At 39.2% G+C, this 18367-nt stretch overlaps 1 protein-coding gene across 1 annotated transcript; it reads left to right on the top strand.

The window, feature by feature from the left end:
- The first annotated feature begins 13771 nt into the window (after positions 1-13771).
- LOC108705138 (olfactory receptor 51I2) lies at positions 13772-15117 on the top strand. The gene has a single exon (XM_018241939.2). The coding sequence runs from the start codon at positions 13850-13852 to the stop codon at positions 14834-14836; it is 987 nt and encodes a 328-aa protein (XP_018097428.2). The 5' UTR covers positions 13772-13849; the 3' UTR covers positions 14837-15117.
- Positions 15118-18367: the final 3250 nt, after the last annotated feature.

Genomic DNA, 18367 nt, shown 5'->3' with positions numbered 1-18367 from the left:
AAGTTCTTTTTACAGATTTGGGCTGCGAATTTTTTGCCAGACACTGTCAAAGTTTTCTAAACTTTGCAGAGCTAACCCCCCCACTAACAAAAGCCCCTCCATTATACCCCTTCCCCGCTGAATCTATAAAATGGAAAAGTGTCCCTGCTTGTGAAGCTGACCAATAGATGGAGAATAGAACAGGGTCCTCAGGCGCCATCCTCTTCAGATTTTTTTGTAAGGGTTCACCAACTCTGAGCTTTCTGGTATGTGCAATTGGAGTCAGTCCATGATTAGTTCCAACTGCCCATGCACCAAAAAGCTCTATACATCTACAACGTGCATGAAGAGGATCTGAAGATACAAAAGATTGAGTCTATGAGCTTTGCTGTGCTACTCGGCATCAATAGGTCCGTTTTACAAAAAAAAGTGCACTTTTCCATGTAACAGACTCTGCAGGGAGGGGGGCAATGGAGGACAGTGGATGGGGGCTTTGAATGCAGAGGTTTAGTTCTCCTTTAAAGCCTCACACCATTATCACTGTAAACATCTCAGCCTCACACATCTAAAGGCGGCAGTGTCAGAACAATCAACCTATTGCCTGAAGGGACTGAGAGTGGAGAAGGGGCCACACATAGTAAGGCCAACTTTTTATTGTTCTGATCATTCAGAGAACCATCTCAAACAATCAGAACAGAAATAAATTAATAGAAGCCACATCTCCTCTTTATTTCCTCATCTGTGGATATACCATCAACTGCCCAACATGGTGCATCAGAAGAAAAATCTTTCCTTATCCCCAAACTGATTGACATACAGATCACATGATGTTTATATGTGTATGACAAACTTCATTCCCAGATATCAGGTACCTTCATATACTACTGTTACACAAACTCATAAAAAATAAATAAACAAAAATAAAAAAAGATGCACCAGATTCATATAAGTTATTAATAATTTGCAGTATTTAGTTGTTCACCAATGAATATGTACAACCATATGAGTAAATGACATGAACATGGCCAGACTATATTTGATCTTGGTAAATAAAAAAACACAAGGCCTAGTTATGAAACAATTTATTTGATATATTAATACATTATGTATATATAATCTGCCCCTTTGGACTGGTTGTTAAAAGTTAAGATCTGATGGCTACCTCTTGTCTGGTCTATCCTCAACCCTGCTCATCTTTAATATACATTTTAATGAAATTCAATTAGTAAGCATAAATAATCCTTGTGTGGTATGTAGGTTTTTATGTAAGACATTTTGTAGGTACCTTGGTTCTCAATTTTCATTCATTTTCCCCTCTAAAAAACCCAATGGTTAGCTCTTTAGAACATACTTTGGAAGGTCTCCTGGTTTTAGCGATCTCTGAGTTCCAATTATCCCATCATGGACTCCATTTAAAATGTGCTGGCACTTTATGGGCCTTTGAAGTCCATGATTTGGACCACTAGGATGATGTTGTGCGTATAAAATTGTGATCAGCAGATTGACAGTATGGAATTACCCTTGTGATGGAGTATGGCCACCAAAACATATGAAATCCTATGAGCACTGGAATTTTTTTATCAATAGTTTCTTGATTGATGTATAATGTATTAATGTCTCTTAATGATTTTGCCCCACAGTTTAGGAATAAAAGTCTCCAGAAAGATTTTTCAGTATCTGCCTTTTATACTTGTTATACCTTTTAGTAACATAGATATATCATTGGCTTTCATCCGTCCTACATGGTTTATATGATCAAAACTGCCAGTTACATTAGATCTTTGTATTCTAACTGCCATCTCTTCCATGAAAATTAATCTGTTTTGGGGGAAAACTGTCCACAAGGCATGGGACATTGTAATGGCACTAGGGAAGTTAGCTAATATTAAATATCTCCGTCAATATGACATACCCTGAAATCTATGTAGCCCACATGGAGTCAATGCCTTGAAACTGAAAGGCCTCCTGTTGGGCATCTCTGCTTTAATGGGCTCCCTGATGCTAATCTTTCTAACAACGTTTGTAATTTAGTATTGGCACACTGCTATCCCTTTGAAAATAAGAAGGAATTAAGATACTAGGGATTAAGGAACAGCCAACAGTCCAGTAGATATCAGGCACAGGTCTAGGCAAGCAATGATCAAGAAAGTGAGGAACAAACCATGAGTCCATATCTAGAACATCAAATAACATATACAGAAAATAGGAACTTAAAGTAAAACATTCTATGAACCTGGACGTTTATATTAATTTAATCACAAAGCACCAATACACTTTTTTTTTGGCTATTATTCGTCTTTCTCTCTTTTCCCTACCTTTGCTGTTGACCCTAACCTATTAAAACAAACCACCTCAACAAACTCCATGCCAATAGAATGATAACATGTAAGACATTTCATGATAGCATCTGGGGTACGGCAGAATAAAAACAAATATGGCAGACGTGGATAATTATCTTCACGATGGCATGGAAAAGTGTGTAAATTGACTTATTTGGAGATTTTGAATAAAACTTTTGGTTCCACTTTTGGGATAAGGCCACTATGATATAAGATTAACTACACATGGCAGCTCTTCAACTGGGAAAGAGTATTGAGCTTTACTCACACTTACACGAGTGCAGATACTCATGGGTGGTGCTGTTTTCTAGATGAACGGCCAAATCACAGTAATCCAGTAAACTTCTTGCTGTGCAATTCTTGTTTTATTGTGACAGTTTTACCATCATGTCTCAAGAGGTCTACAATTGATGAAGGGAGGTGTAAAGCCCCCAAAACAAGTATTGCACAGCAAGAAGTGCTGTTTTCTGGAAGCATACTGAATTATTCTGGTTTGACACTAAACCCGTTGGTCCTAAGCCGCAATTGTTACAAGTCTCTGTTTCAGTAAAACCTGCTCCATCAGGTTAGGGTAATGGTGGCCATAGATGCAAAGACGCACAAATCGAGGATTCGTGCGATTTTTGGACCGTGTGTGGAGAGTCCTGACATTTTTCGTCTGGCGGAGATCGGTCGTTTGGTCGAACGGACAGGTTTTGTCCCGACCGATCCCGCCGTAGCCCATTTCGCTTTCATCATAATCTGATCGTTTGGCCATAGGGCCGAACGTTCAGATTACCCCCAATATAGCCATGCCCGTTAGTGGCATATTGGGGGAAAGATCGGCTCGTTTGGTGATGTCGCCAAACGAGTTGATCTTTTCGTCTATGGCCACCTTTAGGGTTAGTACGGTTTGGCAGATAATGACCAATTTGATCATCTTTTGTGGATGTTTTACAAACAGCTTCACATATAAAATAAAAGAAAACATTTAAAGATTAATACACAATATATCAAGACTGTAATAGGCAATAGCAACGATTCATCCCTTACTTTAGTTATTAAATACAGTACAGTAACTGAAGATGATACAACGTTTTACTTTTGTTTTACATTTGTTCACATTCAATTTGTTGTTGCTGAAATACTAGAAAAGGCAAACTGTAATTTTACACATTTTGTAATTGGATCTCAGTGATGATGCTTTTTTTTATTTGTGTTTACTCAAGAGCTTACATCTCTAGTCAGTCTGTTTCTTTGTTCTTCGTAAGTGACTGGGAACCACTCGTTCAAGCATTAAATCAATATTCATGGGGATAATTTATTTGTACTGTAGTCAACTGTGTTTTGATATCCCTAATGTAACTTTACCCAGGAGATCTACATCTGACACACTCTAATTACCCCCCAGGGTCCTTGTGTCACACATTCTACTGTCATCCCCTACTTAATTGTTCTTCTAATTAGCACTAAATGATGACATGTACAGTTTCCCTACACAATATTCAGTGTAATCATTTTGGAAGGGAAAGGTTTTTCTCCTGGGAAACATCAAGAGATGAGATCTTTACTTTGGCTAAAATAAATGATATGATATAGAGAAACATCTGCAGAAACCACGAAGTGATAGAAAAATATGATATTATACAGAATTGCATTGTACATTATAAATAATAAGAAAATGGATACATGAAGGCATAATTGATAAGTGAGTGTTATTAACCACAGGTGCTTTTATTTCTCCCCCAAATCTTTTTTTCAAAAACGAGATTCAAGATTTGAATTAAGATGTGTTCAACCCTCCAAAATGAATTTACTGCTATGTGCGTGTTTCCCCCTTAGCTTATAACAAGGTTACATATCTATAAACATTGGGGTAACAGTCACCCTGCTATAGCTCCAGGGGTACTCAGGGTACAAATAAACACTCACCCCAAATCTCCCCCTATCTGGCCTTCAGGCTGGGCCCCCTTAGCTCATAGCAAGGTTACAGATATATAGAAACATTGGGGTGTCACCCTGCTATAGTTTCAGGGGTACCGAGGGTACAAATAAGCACTCACCCCAAATCTCCCCCTAACTGACCTTCAGACTGGGCCCCCTTAGCTCATAACAAGGTTACAGATATATAGAAACATTGGGGTAACAGTCACCCTGCTATAGTTCCAGGGGTACCCAGGGTACAAATAATCACTCACCCCAAATCTCCCCCTAACTGACCTTCAGACTGGGCCCCCTTAGCTCATAACAAGGTTACAGATATATAGAAACATTGGGGTAACAGTCACCCTGCTATAGTTCCAGGGGTACCCAGGGTACAAATAATCACTCACCCCAAATCTCCCCCTAACTGACCTTCAGACTGGGCCCCCTTAGCTCATAACAAGGTTACAGATATATAGAAACATTGGGGTGTCATCCTGCTATAGTTCCAGGGGTACCCAGGGTACAAATAAGCACTCACCCCAAATCTCCCCCTAACTGGCCTTCAGACTGGACCCCCCTTAGCTCATAACAAGGTTACAGATATATAGAAACATTGGGGTGTCACCCTGCTATAGTTCCAGGGGTACCGAGGGTACAAATAAGCACTCACCCCAAATCTCCCCCTAACTGACCTTCAGACTGGGCCCCTTAGCTCATAACTAGGTTACAGATATATAGAAACATTGGGGTGTCACCCTGCTATAGTTCCAGGGGTACCCAGGGTACAAATAATCATTCACCCCAAATCTCCCCCTAACTGACCTTCAGACTGGGCCCCCTTAGCTCATAACTAGGTTACAGATATATAGAAACATTGGGGTGTCACCCTGCTATAGTTCCAGGGGTACCCAGGGTACAAATAATCATTCACCCCAAATCTCCCCCTAACTGACCTTTAGACTGGGCCCCCTTAGCTCATAACAAGGTTACAGATATATAGAAACATTGGGGTAACAGTCACCCTGCTATAGTTCCAGGGGTACCCAGGGTACAAATAATCACTCACCCCAAATCTCCCCCTAACTGACCTTCAGACTGGGCCCCCTTAGCTCATAACAAGGTTACAGATATATAGAAACATTGGGGTGTCACCCTGCTATAGTTCCAGGGGTACCGAGGGTACAAATAAGCACTCACCCCAAATCTCCCCCTAACTGACCTTCAGACTGGGCCCCTTAGCTCATAACTAGGTTACAGATATATAGAAACATTGGGGTGTCACCCTGCTATAGTTCCAGGGGTACCCAGGGTACAAATAATCATTCACCCCAAATCTCCCCCTAACTGACCTTCAGACTGGGCCCCCTTAGCTCATAACAAGGTTACAGATATATAGAAACATTGGGGTGTCACCCTGCTATAGTCCAGGGGTACCCAGGGTACAAATAAGCACTCACCCCAAATCTCCCCCTAACTGACCTTCAGACTGGGCCCCCTTAGCTCATAACAAGGTTACAGATATATAGAAACATTGGGGTGTCACCCTGCTATAGTTCCAGGGGTACCGAGGGTACAAATAAGCACTCACCCCAAATCTCCCCCTAACTGACCTTCAGACTGGGCCCCTTAGCTCATAACTAGGTTACAGATATATAGAAACATTGGGGTGTCACCCTGCTATAGTTCCAGGGGTACCCAGGGTACAAATAATCATTCACCCCAAATCTCCCCCTAACTGACCTTCAGACTGGGCCCCCTTAGCTCATAACAAGGTTACAGATATATAGAAACATTGGGGTAACAGTCACCCTGCTATAGTTCCAGGGGTACCCAGGGTACAAATAATCACTCACCCCAAATCTCCCCCTAACTGACCTTCAGACTGGGCCCCCTTAGCTCATAACAAGGTTACAGATATATAGAAACATTGGGGTGTCACCCTGCTATAGTTCCAGGGGTACCCAGGGTACAAATAAGCACTCACCCCAAATCTCCCCCTAACTGGCCTTCAGACTGGGCCCTCTTAGCTCATAACAAGGTTACAGATATATAGAAACATTGGGGTGTCACCCTGCTATAGTTCCAGGGGTACCCAGGGCACAAATAAACACTCACCCCAAATCTCCCCCTAACTGACCTTCAGACTGGGCCCCCTTAGCTCATAACAAGGTTACAGATATATAGAAACATTGGGGTGTCACCCTGCTATAGTTCCAGGGGTACCCAGGGCACAAATAAGCACTCACCCCAAATCTCCCCCTAACTGACCTTCAGACTGGGCCCCCTTAGCTCATAACAAGGTTACAGATATATAGAAACATTGGGGTGTCACCCTGCTATAGTTCCAGGGGTACCCAGGGCACAAATAAGCACTCACCCCAAATCTCCCCATAACTGACCTGGGCCACCTTAGCTCATAAGGTTACAGATATATAGAAACATTGGGGTAACAGTCAACCTGTTATAGTTCCAGGGGTACCCAGGGCACAAATATACACTCACCCCAAATCTCCACCTAACTGACCTTCAGACTGAGCCCCCTTAGCTCATAACAAGGTTATAGAAACATTGGGTGTCACCCTGCTATAGTTCCAGGGGTACCCAGGGTACAAATAAGCACTCACCCCAAATCTCCCCCTAACTGACATTCAAGCTGGGCCCCCTTAGCTCATAATAAGGTTAGAGATGTAAAGAAACATTTAGGTCTCATTTTTCGTAGCCTTACATTTGTCCTTGTTCCAACTCTACGCCCATCAACCTACAGTAGAGGCACATTCTGGGTGCCATAGATGACTCTACAGTTGGCATTTACCTGCCCTATACCCCAAGTACTCAGCTTTCTTTATAGACAGGAGCAGTGAAGTATGGCTTCTGGAATGACTCTCCAAATTTAAGCTTATTGGAGGATATAAAGTGTGATAACCTGCCTGGAGTTGCACCTGGGACTTGGTGTTCCTGTACTGTCTGTATTACCACTGTTTCACTCCTATGTCTATGTTTGGTGATTGCTAGTAAGCATGGCTTGTTTCACCTGTTGCCAATCTCGTCACAGGTGATGTGTGTAAGCCAATTGACTGGCTATAAAACCCCTTACTCTGCTGTAACGCATTGCCCAGTATAGGTCTATGTTCCATAGTTCCTGGGTGCGATATATTGTCTGATCCTTTTATTGACCACTGCCTGACCATGACCATGCCAATCTGCTGCCTGAACTGACCCCTGCCTTTGTTTGACTATTTTTCGGATTCTGATTCCTTAGGGCGCTTCTAATCTGTCTATGACCTTGGCCTGTGACCTCGACTACACTTCAGCTTCCCGATTCGGTACTGTACTGTCCGTTTGGTTTTGACCCAGCCAGTTTGGTTTTGCACCCTAACCAAACTCCTTGTTCTCCATTCCAGTTATACGTTACGGTTCCCTCACCTGCCCAGAGCTTTCCCTTTGGTCCACTCGCCTTAAGTCCTGGCGGCATCTGAGTAGCGGAGGGCTGCTCCCGAAGCCAAAGGTGGCTACTATAGGCAGAAGTGAGAGCTGTGACCGGGACTTTGGGGTTTATTCTGGGTTTTTGGATACCAGACATTACATTATACCATGCCAGACATAAACAATGAAGGAGCAGCTGCTTCCTCTGCTGGCCGAAAGGCTGGATGTTATTCAGCAGCAATCGACTGCTCCAGTCTCGCCAGGCACTCCTGCTCCCCTCCCGGGTAACTACGCAGTAGAACCCAAGATTCCTTTCCCCGAAAGTTCACAGGGGATCATAACAAGTTTTTTGCTTTCTGGCTGGCATGCAAGTTACATTTTGGGTTCCTACACCACTCCTTTCCCACTGAGGAATCCCGAGTAAATTTTGTTATCACCCTGCTCTAGGGGTATCCTCAGCTATGGGCATTTAGTCTGTCCCCTGCTGACCCAGCCCGTCTCTCTCTGGAGGCCGTCTTCAAGGCAATGGTAATTAATTATGATGATCCTGCACGTGCCGCCTCTGCTGATGCAGCAATCCATAACCTCAGGCAAGGCAAATGGCGGGTTGAGGTTTATTGTACTGAATTCTGCAGTTGGGCGGTAGAGACGGGCTGGAACAATACTAACTTACGCAGTCAGTTAAGAGTGGGCCTTTCAGATATTATCAAAGATAACCTTGTTAACTTTCCTGCTCCGTCCTCCCGTGATTCACTAATGTACCTTGTTATTCAAATTGATAGGAGGCATAGGGAGAGGCACCAGGAGAGAACGCTCTTTTCTGCCCCTCATGATATCCCCTAAGAATTAGCAATTAAACCTGAAGTCTTAGCCCCTAGGCCTTCCGAGGAACCTATGCAATTGGGCTCTACCCGTTTGTCCTCTGCAGAAAAGGTACATAGGTGGGCTAATGGGTTGTGCTTATATTGTGGGGCATTTTCGTGATACCTGTCCCAAGAGACCGGGAACATGGGGAAACCTAATCAGTTCTGGGAAGTTCTGTTTCGGTCCTGCTGGGTTTCTACTCCCTGATCACTTTCCTCTAAAGCATTTTTCCTGGTCGTCTTACAGTGGGTAAGGGTTACATAGAAAGTTCTGCCTTCTTAGATTCTGGGGCAGAGGGAGGAACTTTCTAGATATTAATTTTGCCCAAAGACCCACACTACCCCTGGTCCCATCAGTCAAAGTATTTATTATTGATGGAAGCTCCGTAGGATGTGGGTTAGTGCCTTAAAGTCTGAAAATCTCGCTATGTACATGGGTTCTAATCACTTAGAACAAATTTTCCCTGGTTACAGAAACACAATCCCCAAGTGGATTGGGTTGATAATAAGATACTTCAATGGGTAGATGACTGTGAGGCTTCTTGTCTAAAACCTTGGTCTGTAGAAGGGTTATCTTCATGCTATTCAGGCTCTCCCTGGTTACCCAAACACAACCACCAAGTGGATTGTGTTATTAACAAAACCTTTAGGCCGAGGAAAAGGAATCTTAAGGCAGATACCCTTCCCGGGAGTTTTATCTCTAGTCTCAGGAGAAATCTGTGTCTGAGGGAGTAATGGTGGCAGCACTGAGCCCAGAGTTGTCTGAAGCCCAGGCTAATTTACCACCTAATGTGCCTCTAGGCAGGGGCGTAACTAGAGAGGAATCTTGCAACTGCAGGGGGGGCCCAGGATGGATTGGGGCCCCATGAGGTCCTAATTCATACAAATTTCAATTAATATTGGTAAAACAGGTCAACCTACAGATATTTTGGGGGCCTGAAAAGTAATTTGCTGTAGGGTCCAGTATTATCTATGCCACTGCCTCCAGGCAAGCTCTTTGTTCGGGGCCACAGTAAATTTTCTAAGATTTGTCAGAAGGTTCAAAGCTCCTTTCCGTCTGCAGTAGCTGCCCAAAACAGAGCAGATGGTAAGCATCTTAAAGCATCTCAGAATAACCCGGGAGGCAAGGGTCAGGATACAGAGTTCAGAATAGTCAGGCAAGGCAAGGGTCAATAACCAGAATTATAACCAGATCAGCAGAATTCAGTTAGAAATAGCACCAGGAACAAACTAATTGAACCTAACAACGTGCCATGTGCAGAACACTGAATTCCCTTTATTTAGAGTTTGAATTACGCACCAAGCGTGATGACGTCATCAATCATGCCGGCACATAAAACCCCATGCGCGCCATAGAGAAACCGGCACACTCTAGACCACCAGGGTAACGTATCGTTACACAGAGTTTTGGTAAGTGATTTCTTTATAAAGACTCAGCGATTTAAAAGTTTCATTTGTCTTTGTGTTTTTTTTTTTTGTTCTATACTAACAAATTTAAAAACAAATTCATGTCATTGGTCCTTTGATTTTTCAGGTTATATTTTCAGCCAGTAAAAGGGGTTTGAACTCTTGGACCCACGTTGATTAAAACCAATTCATTCCCAAGAGAAGACATTCCGTTATGAATCGTCTTCGTGCAGATCTAAAAGACGCAATCTCAGCAGTTATTCGGAGGAAACGATCCATCACTGCCATTGGTTTGTTACTCCTGTGATTTGGAAATGATATAAATACTCTCAGCCCAGTCTGCCTCTGTCCAACTGCCGTCTCCCAAGGTGAGTAAGTCACACTGACACTTTCATACCTTTCTTACCAAATGTTTCTTTCAGTATCAAATCATTGTTTTCACCATCCAGGAGTGAAAAGAGATTTAATGAGCTTTAAAACCATATACTGTATATACTGTATATTCATATATATAGATGTACAAACTGGAGTAGGGCCATGTACCAGTTTCGTTGTAAGATTCGAATTCGGCCGAATACGGACCTATTCGATAGAAAACGAACCTATTTCACCAAAAAAAAATTTCGGTTGGTGTTTTTGAATTCAAATTTCGAAGTTTTTTCAATTCGAAATTTGACCCTTGATAAATATGCCCCTAAATGTTCATCAACTGGTTTGTTTTTATGGATTCATTAATCTGAAAGTAAAGGCTGATTTTAATAAATTTAATTCGATGAATTAAAAACATGAAACTTGCCTTCCAATTTAAAATGAAAATACATACAAATGTATCTGGGAGCCCTAAATTCTTATTCTTTTTCTTTTGAGGGTTTTTTTTTTTAATTAGCATTTTCTGAAATGAGGGTTGAGCCCTATCAGCCCTTCGTACTGCTCATTTACATCTCATATCTATTTCAGTAGGAAATGCTTATATTTACAGAATAGTAACATGTAATACACAGAAAAGAGGGGCTTTCTTTCTGACCTTAATGGTTTTTGAAAGGTTCTACAATAAAAAAGAATCTTTGGAATAACCCTAGTATAAGTACAGGCATGGGATCTGTTATCCAGAAACCCATTTTTCAGAAAGCTCTGGATTACGGAAAGGCCATCTCCCATAGACTCCATTTTATTCAAATAATCCAAATTTCTAAAAATAATTTAAAAATGATCTCCTTGTTCTGTGTAATAATAAAACAGTAGCTTGTACTTGATCCCAACTAAGATTAAAAAATTAGTTTAGAGTTTGGAGTGAATTTTTTTTAGTACATGTAGTCCATTATCCGGAAACCCATTATCCAGAAAGCTAAGAATTACAAAAAGGCCACCTCACATAGACTCCATTTTATAAAAATAATTCAAATTTTTAAAAATGATTTTCTTTTTCTTTGTAATAATAAAATAGTACTTTGTACTAGATCCAAACTAAGTTAATCCCGTTTTCCAGTTTTTCATGGTTTTTATACTTAATAAAGCATGACATTTTTGAGTTTTAGGGGAAGATTTTCATACAATTTTTCAGCGCGTTCAACGTGTTCAGCGTGTTCAGTGAAAACACCTTCATAAATCCTGAAAATAACACATGAAAAAAATTACAAGTTTCTAAAAAATTTGGTGTAAATGTAATGTAAAAATGACATGCTTTATTAAGTATAAAAACCATGAAAAACTGGACAACGGGATTAATTTAGTACTAAAAAAATTCACCTAAACTCACGTGATATTACAATCATGAGAATTTTAATAAATCATGAAAAGTTGTATTTTCTTGTAAGAAAATAAAAAATGTTCGAGAAATTTCCATGAAAAACATGAACATTTCATAATAAAAGCAAAAAAAATTAGTGTTCAGTGAAAACACCTTCATAAATCCCGAAAATAACACATGAAAAAAATTACAACTTTCTAAGAAAATTTTTGTAAATCGTCCCCTAAAACTCAAAAATTTAATGTTTTATTAAGTATAAAAACCATGAAAAACTGCACCAAGTATAAGCTGTCAAGGTCCCTTAAACATCAATGGGAGCTGTGCTGATCCTACTGGACCATTTTTAATCAATTTGGACTTTTTGGTTTTTGGGGGTTTTTTTTCCCCAATAATTGTCCGAAAAACTCAAATGTTTAGAGGTTTTCATATTTTCCAGCTATTTTTTAGTTTGTACTTTCATGGCATTTGTGATTTTAAAGAAATAGAGTTTATACCACCAAAATTCAACCTTTGATAAATGTGCCCTCTAGGAGTTATTAGTTATGTAAGGATTCCAACTGAGTTACCCCTCCGACCTTCTGTTAAACAATTCCCAAATAATGAATAAAAATAATGAATTTATTAAAATAAAATGATAGAGGTTTCTTCTACTTTGAATAAACTCCCATTTTAAAAAAAACAAAAAACAAATGTTTGCTTATTTATTAAAAAAAAGAAAACTGTGAAAAAGAATTTGAAAACCTTTTGCTTGATATATCCTTTTCAGTGGCTCAAAAAATTCCAAAAACTTGCATTGAAAAATGCCTTATATTTTCCATAAATGGCTTATATTAACTTATACATGAACTTTGGAATACAATTTTACATTCAAGGTTTACAAATGTGTTGCTCTTAATAAATATCATACACATGAGTTTATAGAGGACAATTCAAATGCCTGAAATTAGCACCAAAAAACTAAAAACAACTAGCCTGACAAATCACCCCTAAACTACCTTCTTGACTGTAGTGATAGGCGAATTTGTTCTGTTTCGGTTTGCTGAAAAATTTGCAAAACAGCATAAAAATTGTGAAAAAGATTCATGAAACGCATTGAAGTCAATTGTGATAAAAAAAAAAATTTTTACGTGCAACAATTTGTTCTCACTCCAAATGCATTAAAGTCAAATGGCGTTTTTCATGTGGCAAATGTATTGTCTCTGTGACTTTTTGTCTTGGTGAATTTTTTGTCTCACCAAATTTTTGTCCAAATGTGTTTTTTCTTCGGCGACTTTTTTGTCATGGCGGAATTTTGCTGCATAAAAAATTCACAGATGACAAAGTGCTGAATTTTGCCACAAATCCATGCCTCAGCTACAAAGGCCCCATCTTTACCCCATACAAAAGCAAAAAAACAAACAGATAGGGGTATATTTATCAAGGGTCGAAATTCGAATTCAAAAAATCCAAAAGAAATTAGTTTTTTTTTTTGATCAAATAGGTCCGTTTTCGATCAAATAGGTCTGTAGTCAGCCAAATTTGAATAGTTCAAATCGAATTAATAGTTCATTCGATCGAATTCAATTCAAAGTTTTTCCCAAAAAAACCTTTGATTTTTCATAGTCCACCAATTGACTCCAAATGGGTTCTAGGAGGTCCCCCATATGTTAAAACTGTAATTTTGCAGGTTTAAATGGCAAATGATCGAAGTCAAATTTTAAAGAGACAGTACATGATAAATTTCGATATTGGAATTTTCGAATTTTTTTCAAATTTGAATCGAATTTGGACTATTCCCTAGTTGAAGTACACAAAAAATAGCTCAAAATCTGATTTTTTTTTCATTCGAAAATTCACCTCTACCTATGATCTGCCCCATAGTGGCTTGGACATGGCATCTTAACTTGAAGGTGTAGGCTGAGATGTTTGGTTAGATGTGAAGTCTAACCTGCTAAATCTGCTCTGCTTTACACTGATAAAGAGTTTATTTTTCAATAAAAGTGTTGGATTACTTGTCCTGTAAATCCTGGCTCAACAATTAGGGTACAAGCTAAAACATGTTGAGTTAATCTATAGGTACATTCAGTGCATGGATTTGAATTAACATCCCTATTCAGGACGTTGCATATTTAAATCCTTATATAAAATACTGGATTTCGTAAATTGTCTAAAACAAATTCCTCTTTCACCAGGAAGCAACATTAACGATGATGCAAAATTCCACAGACCCCCACCCACCATTTTTCACCCTTGGCTACGGGCGGCTCACATCTATACGATACTTCTACTGTTTACTGGTGTTGGTGGGATACTTGTTGAACATTGTGTCCAACAGTTTGATTATCGCTGCTGTGATTATACACAACTCGTTACATGAACCAGTTTATATTTTTATTAGTGCTTTGTGCGTCAATGGAATATTTGAAAATATGCTCGTTTACCCCAGTATTTTTGCCGCCTTGCTCTACAAAGTCCAGACGATCTCCTACTCATTTTGTTGGCTGCAGGCATTTTTACTTCATCTCTATGGATGCTTTGAGATGACGACACTATCAGCCATGGCGTTTGACCGTTACGTGTGCATCTGTAACCCTCTGAGATACAACAACATCATGTCCCTCTCAACGGTGTTCAAGATAATTGGGGGAAGTTGGACTTATTCCATTGTAGCCTTTGGTACTCACATGCTATTGACCTACAGGCTCCCTTTGTGTGGAACAGAAATATTAAAGATCTACTGTGACAACTGGTCAATAGTGAGACTTTCTTGCATTGATACCACTGTCAATAATATGTTTGGGCTTTTTATTGTTTCTACATTTGAGGGTTTGCTCCTAATGTTAATAATGTGCTCCTATATTAAGATTCTCAGGGTTTGTGCACGATCTTCACAAGCTGTTATTGCTAAAGCCTTGCAGACCTGCACTCCTCAACTGATAACCACCTTCAACTTTGTGGCAAGTTCACTTTTTGATATATTTCTCTACAGGTATATCCCTACTATTGTCCCTTATGAATTTCGCCTCTTCATGTCATTGCAATTCCTTGTGGTGTCCCCCATTCTGAATGCATTTGTTTATGGGCTAAAAATGACAGACTTGAGAAAAAAGATACTTCAGTCCTTCAATCTCAAGAGGATTACAGGGAATGCCTTAAACATGCAGAAGTCAGACGTAGTACAACAGAGAGAATAGGTGGAAACCAAGATGAAGAAGAAACATGTCCCACCAGAGGCATCTAGATCAACAAGACAATCCTCATCTCAGCAACCACTCATATCTTACATCCACTTGTCATTAGGGAGCCATGTTGCATGGTAATATCTTAGTTAAGGCCTATGTGTAGAGTTCTTCCAGTGATCAATATAGGAGCTCCTTCACAGGATAAGTCATCAACCCCATGACTGAATACAACATATCATTGTATATGCCCAACATGCAGACCTACAGTTCATTAACTTGCTGTAGGTGGCCGGTAACCCATTTTCTACCTAAGGGGTCATACCCACTTGCAGCATCTATTACAACCATCAACTTTAAAGAGTAATAAAGGGAGATTTCATAGCTATGTGCATTAATACTTTATCATGTTTATGGCCTTAATTTATAACAGGGGTCTCCAGATGTAAAAAGAATTGGGGAGCAACGGAAGCATAAAAAATGTTTCTGGGTGGTGCAAACTAAGTGATGTGATTGGACTGGAAGCCTACAGGAGAAAACTTGCCTCCAAACCATGATTTCAAAAATAAACATCAGCTCTGAGGCCACTGGGAGCAACATCCAAGGGGTCGGTGATTAACATGTTGCTCATAAGCCACCGGTTGTGGACCACTGGTTTATAACAATACTTCCATATTTTATTGTTTGTCACCATATACTGTAGAAGTGGTACAGCTGCCGGTCACTGAGAGCTCAAAATTAGTGATGGGTGAATAAATTCGACTGGCATGAATTTGCCTCAAATTTCCGTGTTTCGCTGCCGGCAAATAAATTTGCAGATCTCCCGCAAAGATTTGCCGGTGTCAATTTACAAGATTTTTTGTGAAAAGGTTCGAATTGCTCAATTTTTTTTTGAAGACGTTTGAATTGCTTGTTTTTTTAGTGAAAACTTTCAAATTGCTTGATTTTAACGTGAAAACTTCGAATTGCTCAAATTTTTTGTGAAAACGTTCGAATTGCTTAATTTTTTTGTGAAAACGTTCGAATTGCACTATTTTTCCTGAAAACATTCGAATTTCACTATTTTTTCGTGAAACGTTTGAATTTCAAGATTTTTCCATGAACTTTCCAATTTCACGATTTTTAGTGAATTTTTCGCTGTTTTCTTCCGTTTCGCCAGAAAATTTGCAAATTTTTCCCGCAATGGGAGGAATTCGCCCATCACTATTCAAAATGGTACAATAGCAATTTATTAACAATATGCCCAGGAGGAATATAGAGCTATGTTCCCATCCAAAAACAATATTATATCATTCCAACCAGTTATTATTTAGTGCAAAAATTAATCTACTCCTATTCTTATTCTAGTGACCTTAATTTTGGTTCACCAAATGGCTATGGGCCAAAGCCAATATAAAAATGTGAGAACATTGAACTCCTTTGGGAATAATGTGTCCACCAAGATTACTTTTCTAGGATTCATTGGTCCCTATTCCTACCCCTTTGTGGGATAAACTATCTAGCTTATGGATTTTTCAATAGTCATTTCCAATATTCCTTTTAGATTCAAGTTTTCGGCAGCTTCTAGGTGCTGAAGAATTTCTTTGTAAAAAAAAATCCTTATGAAAACTCATGAAAGCCCAAGAGAATGTGTGTGTCTCAGACGCTCCTAACTATATCCAAGACGGCAAACAACTTTGAAGCCCTGGATCATTACTACTATAGAGATGCTGATGCTTTAGGCGGGTTCAATATTATACATAATATAATAGATGATATTGGGAATATTTAGGAAACCAGGCAAGTAAGACCACCACAGGTGTCTCTGTGCAGCAGTTTTCATAGTTTTAGGTCACAGGTGTGTAAAAATCATGGCGCCTACAAACCAACCCTTTGCTTCTTTTAAACTGGTCTTATATGAGAGACAAAACTGTTTTAAAATATTTGTATATCTTTTGTAAAAAGCTTCATTAAAAAGTTAACTTATTTCATTATAAAACCCATGATCAGTTGCAGGGGTACCCACCTTCCAGTTTTATGAAAATTTTATACAAATGTATGTGCCTACCCCAAATCCTTGCTCTTCTTATTGTCTACATATCCATTGCCAGATCCAGGTCCTAGCGCCTGCCCACATACCCCCCTTCGGTGCGCGCCTAAACCGGAGCGCTGGGCGGCATGCCTCCCCTAACATTCTGCTGCCCTAGGCAACGCCACAAATCCGGGCCTGTACATATCTTGCATTTTTTTAAAAAAAAGTCTCAGCCCATAATGTGATATTTTACACTGCTAATTTTCCTTTCACATCTACTTTCATATATGGTGGAACCACGATTTTATGTTCTCCCTGGGACCACAAAAAAATTACAAAAGTTCCAGGAATGTTTATTCTTCTGCTGCATGTGACGTATGATACAGTTGATGGAATCTTTTCTGACTTTCTTGCTTAATATTAAACACAGTTATAGGATCTTGATGCAGAATGCTTGGCTTGGCTTTAATTTCATTATGGCTGTAAAAATGGCGACAGAAATAAAGTAAAAATTTACTATAAATTTGTTTGCTTTTTTATGAAAAAATCAGAATGTAAAAAACTTCATTGAATACAATCGTAAAAATTTTTTAAATTTTTTTAAGTTTACAGGATTTAGAAACTCGAAGTTGCAAGTTTACAAACTCAAAAACTAGAATTAAAACTCACATTTAAAAATGGCTTAAATTTTGCCTAGGACAACTCCCAATGACTTCTATATAAACTGACCAGCTTTTAGATGCCGATTTTTTACATTCGAGTTTTTCTGCCAGATATTTGAGTTTTTGAAAATATAATTTGAATTTGTGAGTTTTTGTGCAAAAACATTCGAATTGTACCAAAAATTCATTGTTGAACTTTGATAAATCACCACTGAAGTGTACATTTTCATTCTTACATTTTTTGCATTAGATTTATATGTTTCTTTTCTGGAGGTTGGACTTTTGAAACACCCTAAATAGTGGCCAAAGCCTAGTAGAACTATTGCTCAGCCATACCATTACACCGAATCATTATAACTAAAATCAAATTGTATTGATTAGTGATGGGCGAATATATTCACCAGGCATGAATTTGTTGCGAATTTCACCACCGGCGTATAAATTCGCAAAACTGCAGTGAAAATTCGCCGGCGTTGAAAAATTTTGGACTCGCGTCGGAAAAGTTGCTTGCGTCAAAACCTTAGCGCGTCAACATTTACACCCATCGACTTTAACACTGGCATCAAAATTGACACGAGCGTCAGAATTGATGAGGTCGTCAAAAGCCGGATTACAAAAATTTTCAATGTTTCAAGAATTTCGCTGGAAATTCACAAATTTTTCTGCAAAGCGAAACGGGACAACTTTGCCCATCACTAGTATTGATTTTGGAGGTACAGGGTTGGGGCACACATTTCAAATGTAAAGATACAGCAAATACACAAATACATTTGCTAAACTGTAAAACATTATTCGCCTTATTTTATATGGTTCCCATATATTATATATAAAAATGAGGAAAGTATCCATATTAGTTGCTGCTCCAATGTAGTC

The sequence above is a fragment of the Xenopus laevis genome, chromosome 2S (assembly GCF_017654675.1).
Source record: "Xenopus laevis strain J_2021 chromosome 2S, Xenopus_laevis_v10.1, whole genome shotgun sequence".
Lineage (NCBI taxonomy): Eukaryota > Metazoa > Chordata > Amphibia > Anura > Pipidae > Xenopus > Xenopus laevis.
The sequence above is the reverse complement of the archived record's forward strand: the minus strand, read 5'-3'. Positions and strand labels throughout refer to the sequence as shown.